This window comes from Cucurbita pepo, chromosome LG05 (assembly GCF_002806865.2).
Source record: "Cucurbita pepo subsp. pepo cultivar mu-cu-16 chromosome LG05, ASM280686v2, whole genome shotgun sequence".
Classification (NCBI taxonomy): domain Eukaryota; kingdom Viridiplantae; phylum Streptophyta; class Magnoliopsida; order Cucurbitales; family Cucurbitaceae; genus Cucurbita; species Cucurbita pepo.
The window spans coordinates 6,611,693-6,639,577 of record NC_036642.1 but is presented as its reverse complement, the minus strand read 5'-3'; the positions used below and the strand labels follow the sequence as shown (position 1 = coordinate 6,639,577).

At 36.4% G+C, this 27,885-nt stretch overlaps 7 protein-coding genes across 10 annotated transcripts; 4 read left to right on the top strand and 3 right to left on the bottom strand.

Annotated features, from left to right (window-relative positions):
* The first annotated feature begins 135 nt into the window (after positions 1-135).
* Positions 136-6,379, top strand: LOC111795595 (transmembrane protein 56-B-like). Of its 3 annotated transcripts, none has more exons than XM_023678112.1 (9): positions 136-539; positions 695-823; positions 1,712-1,800; positions 1,903-2,041; positions 3,064-3,138; positions 4,077-4,198; positions 4,451-4,526; positions 4,873-4,932; positions 6,028-6,379. In XM_023678112.1, the coding sequence occupies exons 2-9, from the start codon at positions 734-736 to the stop codon at positions 6,163-6,165; spliced, it is 789 nt and encodes a 262-aa protein (XP_023533880.1). In that variant the 5' UTR covers positions 136-539; positions 695-733; the 3' UTR covers positions 6,166-6,379. The 3 variants fall into 3 exon arrangements, with proteins under 3 accessions (XP_023533880.1, XP_023533881.1, XP_023533878.1); XM_023678113.1 differs by lacking the exon at positions 136-539 and adding an exon at positions 547-618 and having other exon boundaries at positions 4,451-4,522; positions 6,028-6,163; XM_023678110.1 differs by lacking the exon at positions 136-539 and adding an exon at positions 550-618.
* A 1,268-nt stretch (positions 6,380-7,647) lies between these two features.
* LOC111795594 (calcium uniporter protein 6, mitochondrial-like) lies at positions 7,648-10,559 on the top strand. 2 transcript variants are annotated; one of them, XM_023678109.1, is made up of 2 exons: positions 7,648-8,400; positions 9,500-10,559. In XM_023678109.1, the coding sequence occupies exons 1-2, from the start codon at positions 7,912-7,914 to the stop codon at positions 9,983-9,985; spliced, it is 975 nt and encodes a 324-aa protein (XP_023533877.1). In that variant the 5' UTR covers positions 7,648-7,911; the 3' UTR covers positions 9,986-10,559. The 2 variants fall into 2 exon arrangements, with proteins under 2 accessions (XP_023533877.1, XP_023533876.1); XM_023678108.1 differs by having other exon boundaries at positions 7,648-8,412.
* Positions 10,560-11,637: 1,078 nt separating this feature from the next.
* LOC111795592 lies at positions 11,638-14,101 on the top strand. Its single transcript, XM_023678106.1, has 3 exons — positions 11,638-11,983; positions 12,296-12,528; positions 13,700-14,101. Exons 1-3 carry the CDS (start codon positions 11,741-11,743, stop codon positions 13,899-13,901), a joined length of 678 nt encoding a protein of 225 aa, XP_023533874.1. The 5' UTR covers positions 11,638-11,740; the 3' UTR covers positions 13,902-14,101.
* Positions 14,102-14,197: 96 nt separating this feature from the next.
* Positions 14,198-15,451, bottom strand: LOC111795593 (NAD(P)H-quinone oxidoreductase subunit N, chloroplastic). The gene is made up of 4 exons (XM_023678107.1): positions 14,888-15,451; positions 14,684-14,800; positions 14,533-14,618; positions 14,198-14,440 (listed from the first exon to the last, which is right to left on the bottom strand). The coding sequence occupies exons 1-4, from the start codon at positions 15,284-15,286 to the stop codon at positions 14,392-14,394; spliced, it is 651 nt and encodes a 216-aa protein (XP_023533875.1). The 5' UTR covers positions 15,287-15,451; the 3' UTR covers positions 14,198-14,391.
* Positions 15,452-17,417: 1,966 nt separating this feature from the next.
* Positions 17,418-22,169, top strand: LOC111795485. Its single transcript, XM_023677936.1, has 6 exons — positions 17,418-18,154; positions 19,299-19,493; positions 19,636-19,749; positions 20,333-20,530; positions 21,400-21,564; positions 21,712-22,169. The coding sequence occupies exons 1-6, from the start codon at positions 17,840-17,842 to the stop codon at positions 22,048-22,050; spliced, it is 1,326 nt and encodes a 441-aa protein (XP_023533704.1). The 5' UTR covers positions 17,418-17,839; the 3' UTR covers positions 22,051-22,169.
* Positions 22,170-23,915: 1,746 nt separating this feature from the next.
* Positions 23,916-25,715, bottom strand: LOC111796090 (pathogenesis-related genes transcriptional activator PTI6-like). Its single transcript, XM_023678780.1, has one exon. The coding sequence runs from the start codon at positions 24,859-24,861 to the stop codon at positions 24,097-24,099; it is 765 nt and encodes a 254-aa protein (XP_023534548.1). The 5' UTR covers positions 24,862-25,715; the 3' UTR covers positions 23,916-24,096.
* A 113-nt stretch (positions 25,716-25,828) lies between these two features.
* Positions 25,829-27,768, bottom strand: LOC111796092 (ubiquitin-conjugating enzyme E2-17 kDa). Its single transcript, XM_023678782.1, has 5 exons — positions 27,662-27,768; positions 27,447-27,542; positions 27,043-27,170; positions 26,712-26,816; positions 25,829-26,149 (listed from the first exon to the last, which is right to left on the bottom strand). The coding sequence occupies exons 2-5, from the start codon at positions 27,514-27,516 to the stop codon at positions 26,006-26,008; spliced, it is 447 nt and encodes a 148-aa protein (XP_023534550.1). The 5' UTR covers positions 27,517-27,542; positions 27,662-27,768; the 3' UTR covers positions 25,829-26,005.
* Positions 27,769-27,885: the final 117 nt, after the last annotated feature.

The following is a 27,885-nucleotide window of genomic DNA, read 5'->3' as shown; positions in this document are numbered from 1 at the left end:
ATAGACCAATAATTTATATATATATATATATATATTATTTTATTTTAATTTAATTTTAATTTTTGGTTTTTTTGGTAAGAAGAAAGTAATAATTTACTTAAATGTAACCATTTTTAAGGCCTATTAGGCGTCCAAACTTACACAAGAACGTCACTCCGTCGCAATGCCGCCGTGTATCTCCGATTTCTTGTCGGTCTTCCAAAATTCCGATTTCCACTCGAGAGATTCTCGATCAGTCCAGTCAAATCTCAAAGCTCTTCTTCGTTAACCGTCCACTTGTTGTTTTATACGATCATAATTTATCGTTTTCTAGTCTTTACTTCTCTTCGACTTCACGTTTTTCGCTTTTCACCGGCTGCCGCGAGCTTCCGGCAGCGTCTGTATATGAACTTGGACGACGCTTTTTCCTACTACTTCCGGCTGCTGTTGCTACTTTTTTCTCGCATAATTTCATCCAGTGTATCCAGGCAATGTACTTTGATGGTGATGGCCCGCTAGTGCTGGTGGCTTTCTAAGCCTACGCTGTCTTTTCCGAAAAAGTATGTCCATATCCATCATCTGCCGGAAGAAAATAATTTTGATACCTACTTGATGGTGTTAGCTCGTTCTGCACGTGAAGTTAGGGCTTTATACTTGTTCGCTTTTACTCCATTGAGTGGACTATTCAATACTGATTCGGTTATCTTTTGTGCAGTTTGCAGCAATTGTGCATCTGCCTCTTTCTCTTGCGTACATGACTTTCTCAGTCACCGACGCTTCCGATCCGAGTAAGGGACTTCAATGGCTGGCTTCGGTCTTTTCTGGCATTGTTTTCTGCAAGATTGTAAGTGTGCATATTTGAACGAGTCGCGAATCATATTGTTATTGTTTGTTTAAAGTAGAGCAACCGACTAGGCTATCCATGATTTCCTCCTCTCTCGGAAAAAAAAAAAAAAAAGGCAATCCATTACATCTAGTTAGATTTCACTGTCGAGGCTTCTTGCTAGACTGAGGAACAGTTTCCTTGACCTAATTTCAACTGGTTCTTTTAGAAGCTGTTAATTGATTCAATTACCAATCTCCATTGATTTGTTGTTGTCTCGTCACTGCACACGTATATTGATAGAGGTTTATTAGTGGGAGCGTCTTGAGTGCATATGTGAATAAAGACGTGCTGCTCTCGTATGTGGTGCATCTAGCTTCTTTTGATATGCGTGAAGTTGTATAAATGTTCTTAAACGTTTACTTCTCGTTTACTAGTGTCGAACTTTCAAATATTAATGAAATTACTCTTTTTATTACCTATGTTCGTTAGGTGCTTATGCAGTATTAAAAATAATAAAGAACAGATGATTTTTTTTTTGTCTGTTGCTCATTTAAATAGTTTTCAAGCAAAACTTCAATTCTTTTATTGGATCGAAAACTAGATAGGAAGAAACAAGAGTGATTTGTAACAGAAAGGCTTAAACGAGAGTGGTTGTCAAACATATTTTTTTGGTATTATTTCTTTTCGTTCTTCAGACTAAACACGGAACTAAATAAGAAATGATTATCAAGCGAGATAGTAGAACTAGGAAATGAAAGCATTACAAAATAGACCCTTAATTGCAGTATTTTTGTTGTTGTGCGATTGCGCATGATTGAAAAGAAGAACGCATGTTCAGGAACTTCTCTGTTACTGGAAAATTTATGCTTTTTTCTAGTCAAGTTTAAATTGGTTTCTTTTTTGAAGGTTTACACGTTAACAGGCATCCTTAGCCTCCAAAGTTTCAAAGCATATGGCAAGTTAAGCGATTTTGGGAAGGTTGAATGGAACAATAGGTAAAATTCTCGTGATTTTTTATTTCATTTAGTAATTAGCTTATTTCTTAGTTGTACATTTACTATGCGAATGTAAAATGATGAATTGTTATTCTATTATAGGGGCTTTTCAACTTTCCACGCCCTAGTTGCAGCATCTTCTTCTCTTTATCTTGTACTGTTGTCAAGTACTTTCAATCCAGGTTCCAGTAATGAACTTCTTATAAGAAGAACGTCCTCTTTATCTGATATGACATTGGGGGTAAGTTGATGAGCAGAAAGGTCAAGTCTTCTCCTTGTGTAATATTTGGTTCTAATTTTTTCTCAACTTGCTTTCTTTTGTTTGCTGTCATTACAATAATCTTGCCCGTAACCTATTTTCTGAGTTGGCTCTGCTACAAAATGTTATGATTATTTTGTGTAAAGTTCATGTCTTATATGTATATGTCTATTTGTATATATGAGTATAATTTTGTTTTTACAAACTATTTGCCTATTATATTATTCAGTTTGCTCGTGACCACTAAATGCATGATGCAAGGGTTATGAGTATGAGTTGAATTTATTTGATATAGAAGTTTATGGTTGGACACTGTTTCAATGTGAGTATTGTTCACAACTAGTGCCTCTTGCATTAATTTTTATTGTCATTTTGTTCTTTGATTGAAGAGTATATTGTGTATGCAACACATATTGTACTCGAGACATGTACACAAGGGAGTTGCAATTTAGAGTTTTAGAAAGCTGGACAAGAAATAGCATGAGCTTCTACATGATCAAGCACTTTACCCTGCCTTAATGTAATATAATATAAGCATCGTTGCATTTTATTAATGTCCTATATTGATTTAGTATAATTAAAAAACTGGACAATTCAGAAAACATTAATTTTCTTGTAGACATGAAATTTCAAATGCTCTTGCACTAAACTGAGTGATGGGCTGTAATGACATAAATGTCATTTGGGCCCTTTACCTTCTGATTGTTTGTCATTTCTGGTCGTGTATTCAATTNTTTTTTTTTTTTTTTTTTTTTTTTTTTTTTTTTTTTTTTTTTTTTTTTTTTTTTGTGTGTTCTTAGATCTTTTTTCATTATCGTCACTTTCTCTTCCACGAGGTGCTTAGTGGCTGCAAGTGATTAGTTACATGTGAAGTAATTTTTTAACTTGTGTAACGTTTTACACTTTCTCCATTAAAAAAGAGCAGTTAGATTCTTTCTTGCCTGTGGTTGAATGATTTAAGTCATTAATCTCATTTTTTTTCTATTTCCTTTTGCTTTCTACAGTTCTCTATTGGCTATTTTCTATCAGATTTAGCAATGGTCCTTTGGTTCTTCCCGGCTTTAGGTGGTCTAGAGTATGTGAGTATGGAGAAAGGTTATTTTTTTTTACCACATAATTGCAATACATTACATTCATTTGATATCTCATATTTAGTTGTGCTTTATGTTTCACTTTTTACTATATCATTTTATAGTGGAAATACAGAAGGAAGCTGAATAACTGCTTTTGTTTTTCATTTTTGTATGGTAGAAATAAAACTCATTCATCTCCCCCTATAAGAACTATAATAAGATTTGTAGAAGAGACAAAAAATTGTTTTCTCAGTATCAGTTTTAATTTTCATTTTCTAAAAATTTATAATGTTATTGATGAAATGCAACATATAAGTAAAGAGTCGAGACTAATTTAGTGCATATATTGTGGAGGGAGATTGATTTGAAAAAAAAGTAGTAGAAAGGTTGAGTGTATGCAGTATTTGTTTATATATCTAGATACCCAATTACCCAAATGGCGGGTAGAAAAGTTTGTTGCGCAGTGACTTGAGGGAGCAACGTGAGATAAACTACATATTGTGGGTATTTGGAGTGATTAAGTTATGAGTGTGTTTAAGTGTAGCAAGATGCAAGAGTGGATTGGTCAGAAATTGATGTGTCGTAAGAAAGGAAGTTATTTTTGTCCATATGGTGAATTAGTGCAACGAGAGGGGAGCATGAGAGCATACCCATGGATTGTGAAAAACTACTATGAAAGAGCATGTGATAATTTATGGATTATTTTTTACTTGGTAAGAAAGTACTGGAAAATAGAACTATCATGGGTTGACCTAGTGGTCATATGAGCTTCGGGGAAATAAGAAGGAATGAGTTCATGGTGGCCACTTAGGATTTAATATATAGGCTGGCCAGGACAGTAGACTTGAATAAAGAAAACTGAACTTTGAAGACAGTAGACTTGTGTGCTTAAATACTGAGTGAAAGCTGGTAACTGACTTTCCTAATTTTAATGACTTCAATAGGTTCTGCATCATGGACTGTCGCTGTTCTCAATCATTCAATCCCTCCTAAGTGGTCAAGGACAGGTTTACATACTAATGGTTCTTTTCACAGAGATCACCACTCCGTTCGTAAATCTTAGATGGTAAAGTTCATCAATTATGATTTCCTGTTTCATGTTTCTTAGGGCTGGTTTGGGAGTTATGTCCAAATTACCAAAATCACTTTTTTCATGCTCTTTTAAAATATTTTTGACATGGCAAAAATGGTTTTGGCCATTTTAAAGTCACTTTCAAACATGCCCAAAATATAGAATTCATTACTCTGTTTTCTAGATCAGAAAAAGAACGTATTTAGTTTTGAACTATTGGCTCGTTGCTTTCATTTACTTCATCAGGTACTTGGACAATGCTGGCCAGAAGAACTCAAATCTCTACGTCATTAATGGAATTGCGCTGTTTTTTGGGTGGTTGGTAACGTCCATAACTTGAGATCTGGTTTCATTTTAGTGTATAACAAGATTCCCTGTTCAATAGAAATTAATGTATTTGAGTGCGTTCATGCAATTGAATTAAATAACATCTTTAAAAGTTTATAAATGATTTATTAAAAATGATTTTCACATCATCATTTTAGTTTTAGGTTTTAACTTTTAAATGCAAAATTGTTGAATTGTTATTGCATGTTTGAGAATGATTTTTAACTTGTAAAAGTGATTTCATCCATTTCAAAACCACTTCCAAACATACCTGTGAGTTCGTTGGCATCTTAAATTTCAGTCTATTTTTTGTTCAAGACTGATAAGTTTTGTTTCTTCAGGTTGCCAGGATTGTCTTATTTATATATTTTTTCGGCCACATGTTTAAACATTTTGATGAGGTGAGTAATTAACATCTCTCGTTGCAAACTGAGCCTTGAATCATTTGCTTATGGAGAATTATATTCTTAGTGAACTGTTCAAGCTCATTTTCCTTGAAGTACGATGCTAGAAATGATAGATTTGCAAGTCTAGTTCCATGCTTGAATTATACGATCCATGATAGAGATGTATGTTCAAACTGACACGAAGGCACTTCATTCTGACAATGAAATATTTCTTAGCTGTTTGTCATCGAAGGGAAAAAGGTAAAACCTGTTGCAAGTTGATGCTGACTTGGCGGTGTCTATAATCTGTGTGAGACTATGAAACGGAGAGAAAAGTAGAAAGTAAAGAAATGATCTATTGCTGAAATGCAATGCCACTAGCCTTTCTGCTAGAGCCTCCTAGTTTGAAAACTTTTTAGGTCCAATAACCTTTAAACTAATTTCAAATGGTTCCTTTTAAACATGGTGGATGAAATTCCCCTAAACTTTTCTTCATTGCTTTGATTGCTGACACTTTCGTGTCAGATAATTGGTGGTTTGAGTTGGATTCCTGATCATAATTTCTTACTATATTTGGTTGAAGTGGGTAGCTGGGAAAGGTGGTTCGAATTGGATTTCTAAGAAGAAAAAGTTGTTACTTTTATAAGGTGTCGGTAGGTGGCACATATTGGCTAGCCTAGATAACTCCTCCGCCATCCGAGTATGGGGTGGATTGGATGAATTTGGAGTGATTTTATTTCATTTTTTAAAAAACCAGTGTTTGATTAGATAATTAAACAAATATCTAAAAGTTGTAAAAAGACTAAATAGCACTTGGGAGAGTTTTAAATTACTTTTGGTCTGAAAATGGTTAAAGTGTTTGATGTTGGTGGATGATAAGTGTCACATTGACTAATTTAGGGAATGGTCATGGGTTTATGATCAAAGAATACTCTCTCCATTCCATTGGTACGAGGCCTTTTGGGGAAGCTTAAAGCAAAACCATGAGAGCTTATACTCAAAGTGGACAATATTATATCATTGTGGAGAGTCGTGTTCATCTAACATTTCATACTCGATAGCTTAGAAGCCCGTCAGAGGTTGAAGAATTTTCTGTTCCACATGTTTCAGGTGAAGAGTGTGTATCCTTTGGGCTTCTACACCTTGCTGGCGGTGCCTCCTATGCTGGCTATTATGAACATATTCTGGTTTTGGAAGATCGCCAGAGGAATGATTAAAACTCTCAAAAAAGCAAGGCACAGCAAATGACAGGTCCATTTTGCTTGATTCCTTCCTTATTTGTCTTTGTAATACGCTATTTAGTTGCCCACAATATAAAATGTAAAAGATGTAGTTAATTTGGTTGTAGAACTCTGCTTCTGCACTGTAAAACATAAGTAATCGACATAGATACCTAAAATTATGTTTATTAATACAGACTAAGCATCATACTTGTTATTAATACGAACTTCGAAATGTTCTATTTGGATCTTCGGATCTGCAGCTAGTGTATTAGATTTTAAATCGGTTATCATCGAGCTATAACTTACTTCAGATTATCTCTAGAACTCTCGGTCAAAAGGTTAAATGTCAAATCTCGGGTTCGGTTGGTATCTACAGCTTCATAATATGAGAAAATAAATAATTTCCTTTGATGAAGAGAGTAATGCCTATCCAATTGAGAAATGAGTCTTTAACTGGGCAACCACCCACGTGTTGCAATTGGGTTGTGTACTAAATCGTTACCCACGTTTGTCAGTTATTGCTGCTCCGTGTACAAGTACAACCGCCCTTAGCTTTGTCTCGTCGGCAAGACAGTAACGTATTAGGTAACGCCAATTTAATGTGCATGAATTTGGTACTTTGAAATTTAGGAATATAAATTATTGTTTTTTTTTATTCAATTTAGTGACTCCAACCTTTCACTTATTGGTCAATCATATAGTTGAATTATTCTTCAATAATTAAAATAAAATAAAATAGAAAATGGATTACTGATTCAAATAAATATCAATTTAAACATAATTTATTGGATAAAATATAATTATTGATGATCCAATTCCTACCCTATAATTATTGAATTACAAATTAAATTAAATTAGATCTTTTTANTATATATATATATATATATATATATATATATATATATATATATATATATATAACTACTAAAATGGTATTTAAACTTAAATTAAACAAAAAAATAAATAAATTTAGTCATATACTTTCTACGTGAGCTCAAAACTTATCTTTTACCTCCTCATAGTTACATGAGTATACGTTAAACGGATTCAAAACTTATCTTTTACCTCCTCAATAGTTACATGAGTATACGTTAAACGGATCCAACACGAATTATAAGATTTGAGTTGAGTTGGATTAACTTTTTGAAATATTGTTCGGATTTTAGATTTGTTAAATAAAAATTTAGAGTTGACTTACCAAAAACATATTATTAAATTATATTAAGATAATTTATATATATATGTATGTTTGCCAGGGCGTGATCTTTTTAAAACATATTTTTAAAATATATAATCTTAAAAAAACCCTAAACCAAAAACATATTTTTAAAATATATAATCTTTATTAAATAAATAAAAAAACTGTGATAAATATTAATTTAAAGATTTATAAATAAAAGAAAGTTTAGGAAGTAAAATTAAATGGAATGAAATTAAAAGAATAAAATAATATTTTAAATTCTCCATATTTGGAAGCAGCGGCAGCGTCTTACGCGGTCCAAACACATACAAAACGAAAGAGCCGCGAAGGGCCGTCGACCGAGCCCTTCCACGCCACTGCCTTGCCTCTTCCGTCACACTCGGGGCCTCAAAATCCATCCCCCAAACCAAACGTATAAACACTCTCCAATCTCAGGTTGCTTTCTTGATTACATTCAATCTTTCAAACCGATTTTTTTTTTGCTGTCTTTTTCACCGGAAGTTGTGGAAGATTACGAAATGATGGATCGAAGAGGATCATAGCGGTTTCTTTTGTTCTCTGGAAGACGGCATGATGTGGAGGAGATGGTGTTCTTGTGCTTGTTTATCCAGTCGGAGATTGTTGATGAATGGAGCTCCCGGCGTGTTTTCTCCTGTACCTTCTAATGCTACTTTTGGTCTTGGAGGAATTTCTTTAATTCCATCGACGACGGTACGTTCGTCGGCCTGGTTTTATACCAGAGTGGTTTCGTTTTCGTCATCTGGAGATTCGGAGAATTCTGCAGGGGACAAAAGTGTGAGTGGTGACTCTGGAATTGGCGGAGAAACGGTATCGTCTGCGGAGGCCAAAAGGTTGATGAGATTGGTCAATGTCGAGGCGCTGAAGATGAAATTAGGGACTGAGGGGAAGGAGGCCATTGGATATTCGGAGCTTCTCGAAGCTTGTAAAAGCATGGGCATGGCTAGGTCCAATGACGAAGCTGCTGCTTTTGCTCGAGTCCTCGATGAGGCTGGCGTGGTTCTTCTCTTCCGCGACAAGGTCTATCTTCATCCTGACAAGGTTGGTGAAATTGTGAGTTAATGAATTGCATAATTGTGTGATCCTGGCATGGCATCTGTTCTTCATAGTTCATTCTCATTCAATTTTTGGTTCATTTAGTGTCAGAGATTGCACGAGGTAGGAGGAAATTTCCACGAACAAGATTAACTTTCTTTATATGTATAGGATTTCAATTTTAGAAACAGATTGGCGACAAAGTAGGGAACATTTTAAGTTTTAAATACCTTTCTTCTTTTGAATTCAGGACAAATCTTGTAAGAACACAAGGCCAAATTGCACAAAAACATTAAAAAGGTAGAACTGACTAAGATTACTCTGGTGGGGATGGAAGTTTTTGTAGTTATAGTATAGTCTAGTTCTTACAAGATGTGAGGATATGAAATTTGTTCTTTTCACAAACATGATTTAAGATATGATTTGTTTTGATGCTGAGAAACTTGATTAGCAGTTGTGACGAGGTAGCGTACATTTTCTTTGTTCAGAGAGATTCTAGATCATGTCTTGTTTGTCACCAATGTGAGAACTATATGTGTGTCCAATGGCTTAATTATTCATGAGCGTGCTTCTATCCTTCGCCCAAGAACATGATCATAGTATCTCTGTCTTTGTTCTTACGAGATAGAGTGATGTAAACTGATAGTTGAATGTAGCTATATCTGGCATTTCATCCTTGATTCTTGTTGTTGCTCAGTACGGTCATATCCTTGATTCTTGCTTAGCGTTTCATAATTGTGTCATATCCTTGATTCTTGCTTAGCGTTTCATAATTGTGTCATATCCTTGATTCTTGCTTAGCGTTTCATAATTGTGTGTTGTTTTCGCTCAATCCTGATTCTTTTTGCATTGTGAGATCCCACATCTGTTGGGGAGGACAACTAAACATTCTTTATAAAGGTGTGGAAACCTCTCCCTAGCGGATAGCTTTTTAAAAACCTATAGGGGAAGCCCGATAGGGAAAGTCCAAGAAGGACAATATCTGCTAGCGGTGGGCTTGGGTCCTTGCACACACTAGATGCTCGTGGACAGAAGTGGAAGCAGAAGATTATGTGTTTACTTACAAGCACATGAACTTAATGTTACTAATGTCATTCTTTTTCAGGTGGTGGATCTCGTCCGACGAGCAATTCCGATCGCTTTGATGCCCGAAGACGACCCAACAAGGAGCGAGCTAAAGCAGCTGCAAGAAAAGAAGGAAGACATTGATGTATTGGCACATAAGCAGGTGCGACGAATCCTGTGGACGGGGCTCGGGTTAGCCATTGTGCAAGTTGGACTGTTCTTCAGGCTGACATTCTGGGAATTCTCATGGGATGTAATGGAACCAATTGCATTTTTCACCACAACAACTGGATTGGTGATGGGCTATGCTTATTTCCTGTTCACTTCAAGAGATCCCACTTACCAGGATCTGTTGAAGAGGCTTTTCCTGTCAAGGCAAAGGAAGTTGTTCAAGAAGCATTCTTTTGATGTTTGCAGATTCAAAGAGTTGCAGAAGAAATGCAAGATGCCTCTCGACGCCACCGCGAATATTAAGAATCGGGTGGGCGTAGATCTCGACCTTGAAGATTGCTTGAGTAGAGATTAACTACTTATTACACAGGTAAGTGGTTCTTAACTACTATTAACATCCCTAATCTTTTCTTTCTGGGGGCTGTCATTCAATTTTTAAATTTAGTTATGAACTGGTAAACAAATACTTGCCTTGTTCAATCATATATGAACTCAAATAACCATGCCATTTTCATAGCTTCTGTGTCTTTACTGCCCACCTGCATTGCTTTTGTGCTTGTGAAGTGAATTCTGATGCATTTTGTTGAAATAATATTGCATTGCAAATGAGACCTCATAACTAGCTATGTGGAGGAATCCCTCCGCGGCCAGCTTCTTAGAGGGACTATGGCCGCTTAGGCCAAGGAAGTTTGAGGTAATAACAGATCTCTAATGCCCTTAGATGTATTCAACGAGTCTATAGCCTTTGCCGACAGGCTCGAGTGATCTTTGAAATTTTATTGTAATGGGGATAGATCATTGCAATTGTTGATCTTCAATGGGGAATTCCTAGTAAGCGTGAGTCATTAGCTTGCGTTGACTACGTCCCTATCCTTTGTACACACCGCCCGTCGCTCCTACCGATTGAATGGTCTGGCATTGGTCAGGGCTTCATGAGTACTTTATTCCATGTTCATGATCTTTATTCCATGTTCATGATTATTTTATTCCATGCATATCGTTTGCCGGTAACAATATTCTTACGAAAAATTAATCGCATTTTCCGCGGTTGAATCCATTTCGAATTTGATAAATGCATTGCTTGTGAAGTATGTGTTCGTGTATGTCCAGTAGATCTCCCCGTTGTTGATTGGAAATTGGCAACGGATATTCAAAAGAAACAATTGCTTAATTACAATATTGATTCCATCGAACTTCTTATTTAGTTAAGTTCACACTTTGAAAGGGAGAGAGGTTGGCAGAGCAGCTCGGATGAAATATTGATTAAAAGTACTAAACTCTTTGTTTAGCCTCGAAACCAACCTCCAAATTCCACGGGAGGTCGAGCAAGTGATACTCATGCTAAAGCTTTCGTTACGTATAGAGAGATTTGACAAGAGTGTGAGCTAGGAGCACATAGACTATATGTCTCACTCCATCTGTGCCATATTAATATGACATCACATTTTTATTAAATATATATATATATATATATATTTTTAATCTTTTTTCTTTTTATAATTAGACTAAATATAATTTTTTTTAGTATTTTTTTCAAGACTATCATCACATAATATTTAAATTAAGTATTTAATATAACTTGTAATAAAAAATGTATTTCTTTAAACTTAATAAATAAAAGTGCTCAAAATTGGATTAATTAAAAAAAGTAACTTTTTTTGAATAAGCAATGGACTTTGAAGCCATTAATAAATAAATAAATAAATCTCAAAATATTTATTAAAAAATTATAATTAATTGAATCACTATATTCTAAACAAATATGTTATTTAATTAATTTATTTTTTTATTTTTTGTAAAAAATAAAAAATATAAATATATAACAATATTTTTTAAATTGAAATATTTTAAAGGATGGATCAAATTGAAAAAACACAAAAATAGAAGGACCAAAAAATAAATTTACCCTTCTAATTAATTGCCCCAGAAGGTCGCGTAGATTAGTGTGGGCAAAATGGTAACTTCACACTGTAAAAGATAATTAGATAAGGTTCCGTCATTCAGTTTGCATATTTGGCTGATTAATTTAGTTGGCCATTTCCACCATTTTTGATCTGCTCTTCAATCACAAGAAGAAGACGAAGAAGACGAAGAAGAAGCAATTCGCCAAATGTTAGGCACTGTGAATCTAGTTATGGGCTCTTCTTCAGCCGCCATGCTTACTTCAACGCAGTGTACTTCTATGAAGTCTCTTGCGAGTTTCAGGATTGGTCACCATAGCCACTGCCGAGCACTTTCGCTGCCTTCGGGATTACCGTCTGCTTCTGGTTTTAGCTCCTGCTTCTTCGCTTCAAGACGTTCTTCGCCGGCCGCCGTTAACGATCAAATAGTGTCCTCTGATTCGGCAGACGAGGTAATCGTTAGGTTTCCGAGCTTCTTCCACATTTCGTTTGTCTTCAATTTCTGAAATCCGGCTTGATGTACATTGCTGTTCTAATTTAGGTATGAATTGATCGATACATCAGGGGTTAGGTTTTTAAAAATTGTCGATGTCCATGGAAATCTAGTGAAATTGTATGTATGTATTTTTCGAAGTCGAGATGTTTATGTTTAATCACGAAATTGATCCTAATTTGTTGTGCTTCGTTGGTTTGCCCTATTTCGTTCTTGAAATTTTGGGATTGTGGAAGTGAAGCTCACTGGTTTTATGATCGTTTCAATGCAGCAAGAATCGAACAAGTACTATTTTGTAGTTGCAAATGCGAAGTTCATGCTCGATGAGGAGGAGCATTTCAGGGAGCTTCTCTTCGAGCGGCTTCGCTACTATGCCGAGCGTAACAAGGAGCAGGACTTTTGGTTGGTGATTGAGCCTAAATTCTTGGAAAGGTTTCCAAATATCACCAGGAGATTGCAGAGACCTGCCGTTGCTCTTGTTTCAACCAATAGTACCTGGATCACGTAAGCTACTTGCTTTCATTTTGCATTATTCACTCTGCTTTGCAAGATTACATTATAAATAAAGGGCGTGGATCCAAAACTACAACCTTAGTTAGGAATAGGGGCATAAACACTAAAGCTCAAGTTCCATTTGCGTCATTTGCATTGGTATATGTAGTTCTTGCTGCTCATTGGCTTGGATACTTTATCATGGAAAGTTCGATCATCTTGAGGCGTAGTAGATTACAAAAAAAGAAGATGCTACATGTGAGATCCCACATCGGTTAGGGAGGAGCAAGACTTCACTCCATAGCAAACAGTTTTAAAAACCTCGAGGGAAAGTTCAAAGAGGACAATATCTAGTAGCAGTAGGCTTGGGTTGTTACAAATCGTATCATAGTTAGACACTGGACAATATGCCAGCGAGGAGGTTGAGCCTTGAAGGGGGTGGACACGAGGCAGTATGGCAGCAAAAATGTTGGGCCCTGAAGGGGGGTGGATTGGAGGGTCCCACATTGATTGGATAAGGGAACAAGTGCCAGCGAGCCCCGAATGGGGTGGACACGAGGTGGTGTGCTAGCAAGGACGCTGGGTCCCAGAGGGGTGGATTGGGGTTTCACATCGATTGGATAAGGGAACGAGTGCCAACGAAGAAACTAGGTCCCCAATGGGGGATGGATTGTGAAATCTCACATCGGTGGTTGGGGAGGAGAACGAAGCATTATTTATAAGGATGTGGAAACCTCTCTCCAGCAAACGCGTTTTAAAAACAATTGGCTAGCGGTGGGCAAACAATTGGGTAGATAACAAATTTTGAAGGACTACTGGAGGCTTGAATATAATCAACAGTTGCAATGCATCTTAATTTTATAGTGCTTTGTTATTTGCATATGCTGACAGAACAACATTTACTCCCATCTTGTTTCTATAGATGCTTTTTGGATTCCTAGTTTCTATAGATGCTGTAATGCAAACTTACCTTGTTGAGAAGTTGTTTAGCAACAGCAACTGAAACTCATTTATGTTTAATAACCTCATTGTAAAAGGCCTCGTGTTCGATATGAAATCCTATATCGTGGGCGAAGTTAAATGTTTACAATTACTACAAAAGGAGCTCGAAACTCAAATACTCCTGCAACAATGTCTTTGTTCGACAACCCATTTTAGTCCTTTCTTTTGTTGATATGTGCAGGTTCATGAAGCTGAGACTGGACCGAGTTTTAGCCGAAAGCTACGAAGCCGATAGCTTAGAACAAGCATTGGCTTCTAACCCGACCAACATCGAGTTTGAGAAGCCCGAAAAATGGGAGGCTCCCTACCCCAAGTATGAATATGGATGGTGGGAGATTTTCTTGCCGCCAGTGACAAAAACAGAAGCAGAAGCAAAACTGTAAGCTGTGTGTGATTTTCTTCATCTTTAATCAATTATAATTTGGATGGTGTGAGGATTTGATAAACCATTTGTAGTTGGAAGGCAGTTTTTGATTATTCTAATGTGGTAAATGAGTATGATCAACGATCAAGAATTGACATGTACCTCGATTATGATTTGAATCCTGAATCCTGCAAGTATAGTACATAATTTAATTAGTTAGTTCAGCCGTTGTTGACATGCAACATGCAAGTTCTTGTTGGCATGCAACATGCAAGTTCTTGTTGGCATGCAACATGCAAGTTCGTGGTGTATCGGTGAGTTTAAAGATCTTAAAATATGTAATAAATCATTTTATGAAGTAATAATATTTGCATAATAATCATAATTTAACCCTAAATGGTAAAACACCATCATCTTCTTCGTCGTTTTTACCAAGAAATTGAATTAATTCATTGAAAAAAAGAGGAAGAAAAAAGGAAGAAGCTGTATTATTCTTGTTTATGGTGTTCTTAAGCTCCTCCTGCGATCTCCTTGAGCGGCTTCCACATGAACTTCCTCCTGCAGCAACGCCAAACTCAATCTTTCAGCTTATATCTATATATATATATATATGTTTGGTTGAAAATGGAGATAGCAGAGAAGAAAGCTACCAGTTCCCGCACTCCGCGATGACTCGGACTTTTGGCCGGAGAGTCGGCAGCAGAGCAAGGAACTGCAACTCCGCCTTCGACAGAACCTGAACAGTGTTTTCAATTCCGTAATTGATTCTGAAATCGTTAATGGCAGATTTAAGAATCTCACCTTAGCCTCGATTATCCACACCACCAGTCCCTTGGCGTTCGGCGGCAGAGCCTCGAGCCTGTAATCGACTTCCGGTGGGAAATACCACCGAGCGATTGGCTGCTTCCCTAAATGAGCCTGCAATTCGAAGCCGAAGTAAGATCAATCGAACAAACCCTAGGGGGAAAAAAATTGAATTAGCCGTAGGGATTCGATTGAACGGACAGGGCAAACGGGGTGAATCTTGGTGAGAGTGGTCTCAGGATCACCGAGGCCGCGTGCGGAGAGGTCGAGGAAGTAGTAGCCCTGGTAGCGGAGGCGATTTAGGTATCGGCCTTCGTAGCCGCCTTCGTGCGGCGAGTAAATCGCTAGGGCTTTGTGTTCCTCCACATCCGATAGCCACTGACCTAGGTCGAATTTCAGCAAATCTCCGCCGATGAAATCGCCAATTCCGATTCCCTCGCATCTCACCGTCGCTGCCCTGCCTTTGCCGGTACCGAATCTGGTCCTCCGCCCGATCACCTGCAGCGTCGCAGCCGAGGTCGGTGGACGGAGCCGCCTTGGATGAAGATGGAGCGACGGCGCTAGTGCAGCTCCATTAAGCATGGAGGCTAGAGGAGGCATGGTGTGGGTTTATTAGCGAAAAGGAATTGGAATGAAGAAGGACAATGAGGATAGGAGAACGAAAGGAAGCCATGGCTGAGGAATTAAGAGAAGGTTGAAGCTATGCACAGATGCCATGGCCGTGGTTTGTGTGGATGAAAATGGAGATAAAGCTCCCCGTCCGCTTTCGCTGTTCTTATTTTAAAATTTTAAAAGTTTATGAATAATTCAAAAGTTTTATTAAATTTCTAATAATTTAATTTCCCTCAATGTTTTTTTTAACCTCAGATAAAATAAAAAACGTCCTTCATCGTTCGGTGCCAGAGTATGTTCAAGTGTTTAACTATGGTCGTTATTGGTGACTCGAGAGTCAACTATAGTGCTCTATGTCAGTCTGTGGTAAACCCAGGCTTCAACGTTCATAAGATCACGCTCTACTCGCCTTTTCATTTCTAAGCCCCCATGCAAGGATTGTCAATGTTTCGACTAGTGATGTTTTTACTTCCATCGTTTCAAATTCGATTTCTAAATTCGTTTCAAACATGTCTTGGAAGGTTTGAAGGGTCACTGCCCTTTGGGCATTCGGACATTCAATGAGTCCCCTTACCCACAACTCGTTATAGTCTCAGATATTTCTCGTATGTTTCAATTCCCTCAATTTTTGTCTCACGAATATTTCAACATTTTCTAAGAAGAATTGCGAACGAAACTCTTGTTTGATTTTTTCCAAGTGTCTGTGGTACATTGACTGTATTGAATATTCATGTGCCTGGATCTCTACCACAATTTCACATCGTAGCTCGATTCAAGAGTCTTGACATCTTGAATCCCGTAAAAGGTCTTAGGCTATGGGATCCTTACCTTGTTAAGTTGGATTGTGTCCCCTGTTGGGGTTTGAGTCCCCACCACTCTCACGGTGAGTTTAGTTTGATGCTCAAATCCACCCTTTCAATCTTGACGACATCATGAACAACTTTCACATCTTTATAAGAGTTTAAGACCAACTGAATTATCATTATTTTGTGAGTGTCTAAACCTTCAATATATGCGGGCAACAGAGTCGATCAAACTATCTCCACGCTCGAAGCCATAAGCTCGTGTGACTTGATCTTCTAGGGTCTCGACCATGAACATCTCAGAATTGATCCTGTCTAGGTGGCTAGCTATCACATGATCTTGTCAGCTTTGATTGCAATTTCATCCCTGCAAGATTCTAAAAGTTGAAAACCATCAAAGACTTCCAGTATATAGAGCGAGCATCTACTTCTCGATCTTGACCAAACGGTCAATATGGGACTTGTCCAGCTACTTAAATGTTGACATATTTAATAATTTCACTTATAAGAGCCGAGTCAACTTTGATACTAATGATCACAATCACACTTTTAGAATTATGAATCCATTTGATACTAATGATCACAATCACACTTTTAGAATTATGAATCCATTCTGCCACAGTTATTCTCCCATTGAGTAAGTTAGTTAACCTAAACATAGGTAGCCAATGACAAACTGATTGTGATTTAGTTTTCGCCTATTTTTGTATAAAAAAAAAAAAAAAAAAATTGAAAAAGGGTCGGCAAAATGTTATGAAAGCAAATGTTTTAAGCTAACAAGCTATAAGAGATAACAACATCGATAACATATAACCTCGGTAATAAGATTTGACAACTAGTTGTATCTTTATATAGTACATTTTAAGGCAAATTGCCTTTGGTAGGTGTAGACATCAAAAGTGTCAAAGAGTCGTACTCTCACAACGTTATAAGGAAAATAAATAATTATGCTAAAATGAAAGCCATACAAAAGAAAACAACATAAACGATTTGAAATGGGTATGCAATCACTCTTTGGCTAAGCATGACCCATATAAAAAAAAATGACAACCCGGTAACCGGATTCAACCTAACTCAACTAAAAAACATAGAGTTGAGCTGGGTGGTGCAGTCGGTTAGAATTGTTTGGGTCACCAACTTAACCAACCCAACTGTATAGACCCAAAGAAAGATACAGAGACACGTGGCATTCGGTAATAGCCCACCAGGGGCCCGAGAAGTTTCGGGCTAAACAGAATGGATCAGGCCCATTGAAAAATTAGCGGAATAAAATATTAAAAAAAAAATAAATAAAGTTCTATCTAACTTGCTTTCAACCGGAATTGTGGGCTCCGACGACCGGGGTTTGAGAGATATAGAGAGAGAGTCAATCGAGATTGAGATTCAGAGAGAAGGAATCCAAGGGTAAATGATTGGAGAACGAAGGCTCAACTAGTTCTTGTTTCGATTAAGTTTTCATCGTCAAATTCGGTCTTCGTCTGATTCTTGTTCTTCAACGACGAAAATCAAGCTTCTTATCTTCAATTTCCTTCCCTCTTTTGACCAGTCTGAATCTATCCTCGAGTTCCACTGAGAAGGCTGCGTGCAGCGCTGAAATTGAAATTTGACATTTCAATTGAGGACCTCTTCTTGTTCTTTTTTCTGCGCTGGAGGTGGGATTTTGTTCGTGTATTCTGAAATGGTTTCGTGTTCTTAAGATTGGCCAAAGGGCTTTTGGAATTTAGGGAGAAAGACGGAGATGGAATACAAGAGGCGGCATCAAGGGCCGATAAGACCTTCAGGTTTTGAAGAAGTAGCTCGGAATTCTCGGCGCTCTACTCCTCTTGTATCCAATGAAGATGACGATTTACATGATCTTAGTAGCGATAGTGGCAATGATGCTGTCGGAAGTTCGCGGTCATCAAGCTCCCCACAATCTCTTGCTGCTAAAGCCATAAAAGCGTCATCGGCATATAGGGATTCTTCAGTCTCATCTGCTTATGCTGCGCGCTCTGCTTCCCGTGTCCCGAAGCCCACTTCATCTTCCGCTTCTCCTTCCCCCGCGTCCCATCAGGTTTAGTTTCTGTCTTTTCTTTACTCTGCAAACGGAATCTTCTGCTAGAACTCTCAGTATTAGTTTTTGGTAGTTTGTTTGGCCGAGTAAAAATAATGTTGCGCCTTACACTTGTTAATTTGAGCATTTTAGAAGCAGTTTTTGTTCTTTCTTTACTTCCAAGCTGAATAATCCATTAGGATTCAAACTTATAGATACGATTGATGGCTCTATTGGTGTCTCTGCATATTGGATCTTTCAGCAACAGTATACTAAAACCAATGTTTTATGAAAACTGAATTTTACTGCTAGATCTACGTTACAAAACAAAGGGGAAGAAGAAAAGGAAATGATGCCTGCCTTCAAATAATAGTTCTATGAGACTAGCACCCCTTCCCTTCACTAGCTCTAGAACCTTGTAATATATGCCATAGAAATGTAGCAGTGTTTTCCTTAAATCTTTGAAGAAGAAATCATCGAGCGCAGCAGACTTGCAGAATTTCTTCTCTATCTCCATTAAATGTTGCAGTTTCTCTTTTATCCTTGATTATTATTTTGCCCCTATTGGTTTGTTGAGGAAAGAAGAACGAAACTACTTTGATATTTTAAAATTTTCCAACAGCTATATGTTCACCTTTCTCTTATCATTGATAAATTCTACTATGCCTACTGTTTGTTCATCTATCATATATTCCTTTGCGCATTGTATTACTTTCTGGCTATCTCTGTACCGGATACATTGCCACTGGGCACGTTCTTGTTGTTTCTTTTCATGCTCGGAGAAGCTCTCTTTGCATTTACTCTATCTAGTTCCCTCAATTATGATGGATTTCTTTTTCATTGCCTTTCCTTGTGGGTTCTGTCGTTCTGTGGCATATATCCTGATATGAAACAAGTGGTGGAAAGAAACTCCAAGTGATCTAGTCATTCAAGGTAGAAGGAGAAAATGAAGGGCTTTAGTTTTCCATCCATCATACATAACACCCTCAATTATTTTAATTTTATCACTTTGGGCGAGGAGTATCATTTATGTTCTATTGCCTGTGGACCATCACTTTTTTGTGAATCTTATTAATCATTTTATATTTTGCATCCTCCTCCAACAGTTGAATAGTTTCGCTATTTACTATCTCTTCTGAAAATTTTGTTGTGCGTATTAATGTAGGATTCAAAGGCATATGAATATACATCAATGAAAAGTTTGAATGAATCTAAACATGGATTCTGGGGTGCGTTGGCCAGAAAGGCAAAAGCAATTCTTGATGATGATAATGATGTCCAGCAACCTGAAGCACCTGGAAGAATGAGGGAGCAAGGACTTGGTACAGGTACAGGAACAGGTACTGCTACAAGGGTCAAGGTAAGATTTTCTTAAATTGCATTTCAATATTGACCTAAGTATCTCATGGGAGGACATCTTATCTGTAGAATGTTTTGGTAGGATGTTAATGTGTCTGTTTATAGTTAAAACCCAATATTTTTGTATCTGTTGTAATATGCAGAGTTATGACAGAAGTCGGTCAGATGAAAGCCAACAAAAAACAGAAAATTCCTCTTTCCAGAAGGGATTGGGTGCCATTACATCTTCCCTTAACTATATTGGCAATGCTTTTGAGGTAAGCTATTAACTGAAATTCATAATAGCCTATCTAATTATCCCTTGTATATTTCAGAAAATAGGGATTCCTTATGCTTCTTTCTGTTTCTGAAATATGTAGCATGAAAACATTAATATATATATATATAAAGACAGTAAAATACCATTTTATTCCTTGTACTTTGAGTTTCTGTCACTTTTTAGTTCTCGCACTTTTTCAATAAAGCTTGAAATTGGTCCTTACCATTAGTTCTCGTTTATTTTTATCGAAATTGATTAAATAATAATGATTATTTTCATGCAAGAAAAGATACCACATGAATATATTTCCAAATTTTGTAAAAGGAAGGCTAATAAAGATTAAATAATTTTTTAGAAAAGTTAACAATAAACTAAGAATAGAGACCAATTTTAAGTTTTATTGAAAGTTTAAGAACCAAAATGGAATGAAACCTAAACTACATGGACCAAAATGATATTTTAACCAAAAAGAAAAATATGCCATTAAAACATCAGGGGTCATGGACCATGCTGAGTGTTCTAAGATTACTTAAGTCTACATTTCACATCATTCTTAAGGATATTCCTTGTCTCCTTCTCAGGAAAAGCTTACGGCTGTGGAAAACAAAACAGCTGATATTATTCAAGAAACTCGCAAGCATATTAAGAAAAAATCTGGTGGTTCAGTGGCACAGTATCAGACACCAAATTCTGGCTTTAACATGCATTCTCAGACACAGCCTCAACCACAGACCCAAATGCAAACCAGCATTGAACTTCAGCTGAAGGCATCTCGCGACGTAAGGTGGCAACTGTATATCACTAGTTTATGAAGTTATATCATTAAACCATTGCTTAAAGCTTATTTGCATTATACCAATGGCTTTAACCTATAAGTCAGTTAGCTTAGACCGAATGATCTGGGGATTGGATCTATGTGCTGTATTTTTTCTTGCAAACCTTTTTTTAAACATCCGTTGGTCCTGTTCGTGTCTGGCTTTGTTCATTTCCACAAGATTTGGTGTCCTGAGCTTCACATGAGGATTCAAGTCTTTTCTTTTTATGGCTCATATTTCCTGCTAACGATGTGTTGCATGCTCCTGTGGAGGTTTTGATCTAGGTTCTTGTTCATTTCACAAGTTTTGTTGACTGGATGGTGTGGATTGGATTATTTATTATTGTGTCCCCCTCTTGCCGAGTTCTGATGAAATGACCTGATATGTATTTAGAGTTTGTCATGTGTCTATCCTCATCACATTGATATTTTTACGTTACCGTCTGCAGGGTTGGTTTTCATGTTGTAGGATGCAACTAATTTATTTGCCCTTTCTGCCCTATATTTTTGTATGACATATTGATTGATAATGTTCGTATCATATGTGATATATAGTTCGTTCGGTACAATTGTAGGACTTGATTTCTTTTTCTTTTCGTAACTCCTGCATCTATTTGCATAAATTGCATCCACCATCAGTGTACTAATGAACACGATGTCACTGAAACCTATATATTGTGCAAGTGAAATTTGATTGCTGTTTGAGATGAATTACTTTTCTTCTATGAATATCAGTCTACTTTCTTGGTAGAATTTGCCGTAGCTACGTTTGATATGCTTTGCAATAAGAAAAATGGGCATTTTTTTGTTCTTTTCATTTGTTTGACTCCATAGGTTGCAATGGCAATGGCTGCCAAAGCAAAGCTGCTTCTTCGAGAGTTGAAGACTGTCAAAGCAGATCTTGCTTTTGCAAAGGAGCGATGTGCTCAGCTGGAAGAAGAAAGTAAAATTCTTCGGGAGAATCGTGAGAGAGGGAACAACCTAGAAGATGATGATTTGGTAACCACTCTCTCTATTCACACCATCTTTGCTCATCTTGTACTTTTCTTTACCCATTACGTCAATATTCCATAGGTAGCATTCATTTCTAGAGAATCATTTTAATCAATTGATTTCAGTTCTAACTCCTAATGTTTTTAACTTCAGATACGACTCCAACTCGAAACACTTCTGGCAGAGAAGGCTCGTTTGGCCCACGAAAATTCAGTCTACGCACGTGAGAATCGGTTTCTAAGGGAAATTGTTGAATACCACCAGCTGACCATGCAGGATGTTATATACCTGGATGAAGGTACAGAAGAAGTCACCGAAGTTTACCCCATTAAGCTCCCTGCAGCATCCAATCTCAATGCCGTTTCTCCGTTAACGTCTCAGCCGATGTCGTCTTCCAACCGATCGGGTGTAGGGCTTGACATGAGTTCTCAAATGACCCACATAGTTCCTACTTGCCCTTTACCCCCATCAGATCTGAGAGGAATCTCCTGAAGCTTTGCATAAACAAACTCTTTTTACATTGTGAACATGCTGGTTGGTTGATTGCATGATGAAACTCATCCAACCCTATCATGCTTTGATCAGTTTGATTTGAATGATAAAAAAAAAAATAAAAAAAAAATTAAAAAAATTAAAAAAAAACGTACCTTGTAGTCTGTCTCTTCTTTTATACTGTTCGTGCTGTGTTGTAATGTAACAATGCTATTTTCGTAAAATTTATTATGTTTATTTACTTAAGGGACTCGAAATTGGAAACTCAAACAGCTGATCTTTTAAACTGTTTTATATTTATGATCGTATGTGATATGCACGATTACTTATTACTCAATATTTTGATTAAAAATTATTATTTTTTTGTTTCACGAGTGAGTGATATATTATATCGTTGAAAAATAATCACGAAAAAAAAAAGATTAATTTGTATGTAAATGATAGAAGCATTAGACAAGAAAAGGTGAAATGGAGGTGGAGCCTTCCAATTTCCAATTGATTTGTGGGACAAAGCCACACATAATATCTATATTGGATAACTATTAGAATGGTGGGGTGGCTTCCTTCAACGCCACACAATTAACTTAATTAATTAATTAAATATATATATACTAATGAATAAATAATTTAAATATGACCATTTTAATAATTGAAATATAAAGATTTCTAAGATAAGTTTAGTTTTTTTTTTTTAAAAAGAAATAAATTTTTTAAAAATATATAATATATAAAAAGGGAAGTGAACAGGGAAAGGCGGCGGCGGCTATAGTTTTGGAATTATTGGTCGGTTAAGATGTGTTTGGTAAACAAACAATGGTGAAAGGACCCTTTTGCCCTTTGCCGCCTTCTCCATTCTTCTTTAACTAACCCATTTATCACTCTTTTATTTTTCTTATTCTTTATTTGTTGTCCCTTTTATACATCTCTCTCCACCTTTTATATTCATTATATATTCAAATATAAGTCCATTTCGCCCTTAAAACGTTATAATTTGTTGTCTTTAAGACATCTTCGGTAGTGGTTTTAAAATGGTTGAAAACTCTTTTGTCGATAATTACTTTCTCAATCAGCTTATATTTGTTTGATAGGTTTATCTCGTCATTATTTTGAATTGGATCCAAAATTGACGGGTTTTTTTTTTTTAATATAGAAGTGCGCTTTTTTGGAACTACCATTAAAAAATTTCATAGTAATCGAAATACATGTCATGTAATTTATTGTTATATTAATATTTTTACCTATTATTTATTGATTGTTATAAAAAGTTGATTTAGTAACGATGTCAAAAGACAATTTAAATTCATCTTTTAATAAACGGCTTTTCAATTTAGAAAAATAAAAGTGTATAATTTATAGTTAAAAGTGTATAATTTATAGTTAATGAATGGTATTTTGAAAATGGCATGCGAGGGTATAGTCAAGAATTTCACAAATTAATTTAATTACTTAGTGTGATTAAAAGGTATGAAATAGTAAGTAAATAAGTGATACTAAAATAGCATAAACGTATTATTCACTCTTAAAACTTTTTTACTAACCCAAAATAAAATAAAATAAAATAAAAAGACATTTATAGAAAAAGCAAAAATATTAAAATTTTTCTTGTTTGACTTTGTATCCATCCTATGTATTTGGATTTAATTATTGCACTAATAATTTTCAAGTTAATTTGTTTGAGCATAATGATTAATAGCTAATAAAATAAAATAAAATAAGAAATTAAGGCACAATAATATGCTTTTTATGAATAAAAATTAAATTAAAAGTAGTCAAATTTATTTTAATAAGTTTACTTAATAAAAAAAAACTAAGTAATAATAATAAAATGAACTAACGTAGTAATATTGTTGGAATTAATTACGAAATTAAACAAAAATAGTTTTTTTTTTCCTTTAATATTCATAGACACTTTAATTTGAGCCACATCACAAATTTCACCTAATATTTAATTTAATAAAATCGCCATATTATTATTATTATTATGATTATTATTATTAAATTCGCGACGTCGTTGAATGTTCATGGAAATTCCACGCTATTTAGAACTTAGAGGACGTCAACCAAGAAATAGTCCAAGTCCAGCTCTACCTCCCCGAAATCTTCTTCGCCGCCGCCGCACTGCCTCCTCGCCGCCGGCAATCTTGCCACCGCCTCCATGTTGAATCCGAACTCATCAATCTCTCTGCAAAACATCTCATCAATCAGAGGTAAAGCGCCGTCATAATGAAGAACAGACGCCGGTGACCAAACCGTCGTCGTTTTCGGCGACTCCAATTCGTCCTCCTGCTTGTTACCGCCCTTGGCCGCGGTGGAAACCTCACCCTCATCGGAGAAGTTCGTCTCGGCGTTTGGGCCGTGGAGTTTCAGAGCAGCTCGGTCGTAAACCGCCGCTGCCTCCTCCGCCGTATTGAATGTTCCGAGCCATATCCGCTTCCTACGAGTCGGATCTCGGATTTCCGCCGCCCACCGACCCCACGGACGCTGCCGGACTCCTCTGAACTTCTTCCGGTGAGAGGATTTGGAGCTTTGTGATCGAGTGCTTCGTTTCTTGCTAATCGCCGGAACAGGGGACTCTGATGAACCATAAAAAACAGAGTAACATCCAATAGGAATCTCTCTAACTTGTCTCCTAATTCCTTTTGTTGAGCCGGAAACCATTTCATCATCACTGGATGAATCCGTGGCATCGGCGTCGGTAACGATGATCCTAACAAGCTTCTGCTGCAGTTCCAGAGAGTCGCCGGAACTTGGCGGTTTCCGACGGTGGTTGATTCTACGCTCTGGAGAAAAACCCATTTCTCCCACAGACATGTTAGATCTGAAACAACAATCAATCTTAACAAAACCCAAGAAGCTTTGGGGTAAGATCAAAATTCCCAAGTGGGCATACACAAAACAAAACAGAGTATCACAGCAAAAGAAGATCAATCAATCTGTAAACTCAGCAAAACAGAGAAGAAGAAGGATGAAACGCAAGAACACCATTGAAACAACTTTTCACAACAAACTAAATTACATAGAAATGGATCAAACACTAAGAATCCCTTTTGAGTTCAGAAAAGAAGAAGAAGCAGAGGAAATGAAAAGGGAAGACTTGGGAGTGGAAAATCCAAGTCCAACCAAACAGAGATTGAAGGCAGATATATAGGACATCAAAGAATGTTCATATATATATATATATATATATATATATACATATATGTCAAGAAATTAATTAATTTACATTCGAAGAGAACAAGACTTGATATTTTGGCTTCTCCCAATCACTTCCCACTAGGATGACTTGGATTGACTGAGATCTGCTCCTAAAAGTCAAAGTTTATGTGCTCTAAAACAAATCCACATGTTTCTGTGCTCTCAAGTGCTTTGCTGCTTGGTGAATGATGAATTAATGGCTACACTTAGTTTGAAACAAAAATTTAGTTCCATTTAGTTCCATGATCGAACCATGACCTTGTTTTACGTCGAAAATTTCACACCATTTTAAAAATAATGTTGACAAGATATAGAGTAATGAAAGAAGTAATATACATTACTTCTTGTTGAAAAAGGATACGAAACATACCTTACAAGGGTACGAAAACTTCTCCGATGGTCTTGAAAGTGTAAGGACCAAAAGTAAACAACAGGACAAACAAACAGCTTTCCAACTCATAACAAATAAAACAAACATTCATTGTAGAACATTAGCCAATGTGTCGGACATGCTAATAAAAAAAAGCCCATAAAACATGTTGGTCTGACATTAGCGAGATAGGGTAGAATGAATAATCAATCATTAGAGAATATAGAATAAGATAATATAATTTCTTCAAATCAATATTCACAATCAAAGTTAAGCTCTTAAAAAAATTCAAGTTTTAGGAACACACAGGCTTTCGTTTCTTTCACTTTTTCATGGAAACAAGATTCAAGGACACTTCTTTCTTCAAGAAATGGTTGAGGTTGTAGTCCATTATCCCATAGCATACTTCTGAGTCCAGCTGCGTGCAGTACCTTCATACTTGGCTCTATCAGTCTTGTACATGTGAGCAATTTCGGGAACGAGAGGATCATCCGGGTTGGGGTCGGTTAGTAGTGAGCATATGGACAAAAGCACCTGAAAATACATTCATTAAACTTTTACTATAAGATTCTAACTTCAAATTGGTAACTGTCAGGAGCATATGATCTCGTGACTTTACTTTTAGTTTTCCCAAAAAGTCTCATTCCAATGGAGATATATTCCTTATTATAAACCCATGATCGTCCTCAACAACAATAGCTTGAAATACCAGTTCCTTGGAGAACCACAAATGTAATAAAGCAAGATCCATATAAATCATCCCGCTTGAATCATTGAGATCCAAGGATTGCTTTAGGTTTCCATTCTTTAGGATCCATACTCCACAATAGCCAGAAAGCTCAATACAATTGAGGGGGAAAATCATTTCATGTAGTGCAAAAAACCAGACATGGAATACCCATTTCAAGGCCATTCAGCAAACTCAAGTAACTTGGTTATTCTTGAAAGATTGTTAAAAGAAAACTACGTTAGAACAAACAGCCAAATTGTAGCAATAAAACGAAGTAACAGATGGTTGGAACAAAAATAGAGAACCGCTCAAACACCACTAATCAAAGTTAAAAACTATTTCAATCGACTGTATATTTAGACTAACCTTGGAAATAGTTAGCGCAGGGCTCCACTGTTCCTTAAGAATGTCCAGACAGATGCTACCATTGCTATTAATGTTCGGGTGGAACACCTTAGTCCTAAAAGCCACCTGCGAGGTTTCAAAAAGTTCACTACAAATATTCCTACAGTAACATTGTAGGTAGCATGAAACTATGGAAATCAAGCTAAATAAAACAATCAAGATATATGGAACAGTACGAATATTCAGCTGAACAAAAAGACAATGTCATACTCAATACATATCTAATTCTAGTAAGCACAGAAACCAATTCTCGGGGCATATATGAACACAGCGGTATTAGAAATTACTTCACCTTTGGAGGCTTGAAAGGATAGTCCGGAGGAAAATGGATAGAAACTAAGAATACACCTCCAGAGTATGGAGAGTCAGTAGGTCCCATGATAGTTGCTTGCCAATGAAACATATCTTCAGCCACAGGACCTATTGAAAAACAATACCACATATGAACTTTGAGGTACTTTTGGGAGACAACAACAGCAGAACAATTGAAAACGAATTAACAACGGGCAATTGGAAGCAGACCAGCAAAGAAATAATGTTCACAACAAAGAAATCAATAATCAATGAAGGATTGAAAGGAAGGGCACACCAAGTTCGACAATCTCAAAATAGAAAAGAACCCAAAATAGGTTGTCGCATTAGAAACAATCACCCCAAATTAAGCTGAGAATGCAGAATGAAACGAAGGTGAAATACCAGCGCTGCAAGAAGTAGGAGGATCCTTCTGTAAATCCTTGAGCTCTTTAAGAATCCGCTTTGAAGCCATAAATTTCCAGAATACGAACAAGAAACCTGGCTCCCCAATCACAAAATATAGCAAAATTTAAGACAAAAGAGCCCAGAAAACGGCTGATTAACATTGAAAAAGTGAACAATAAATGAAGAAAGCTAGAGATGAAGTCGGCGAATACCTTGCGAGGTCTGTATACGATGAAGGGTTTCACACTTTCGAAGAAAGAAGAAGCGAATCCTGAAGGAAATTATTTTCGCAGCCTTTTAAATAAGGAGACAGATGCTTCTAGAATTTTTCCATTCTTAAATTATTTACTAAATTATTCAATATATATATATATATATATATATATATATATATATATATATATATATATATATATATATATATATATATATATAT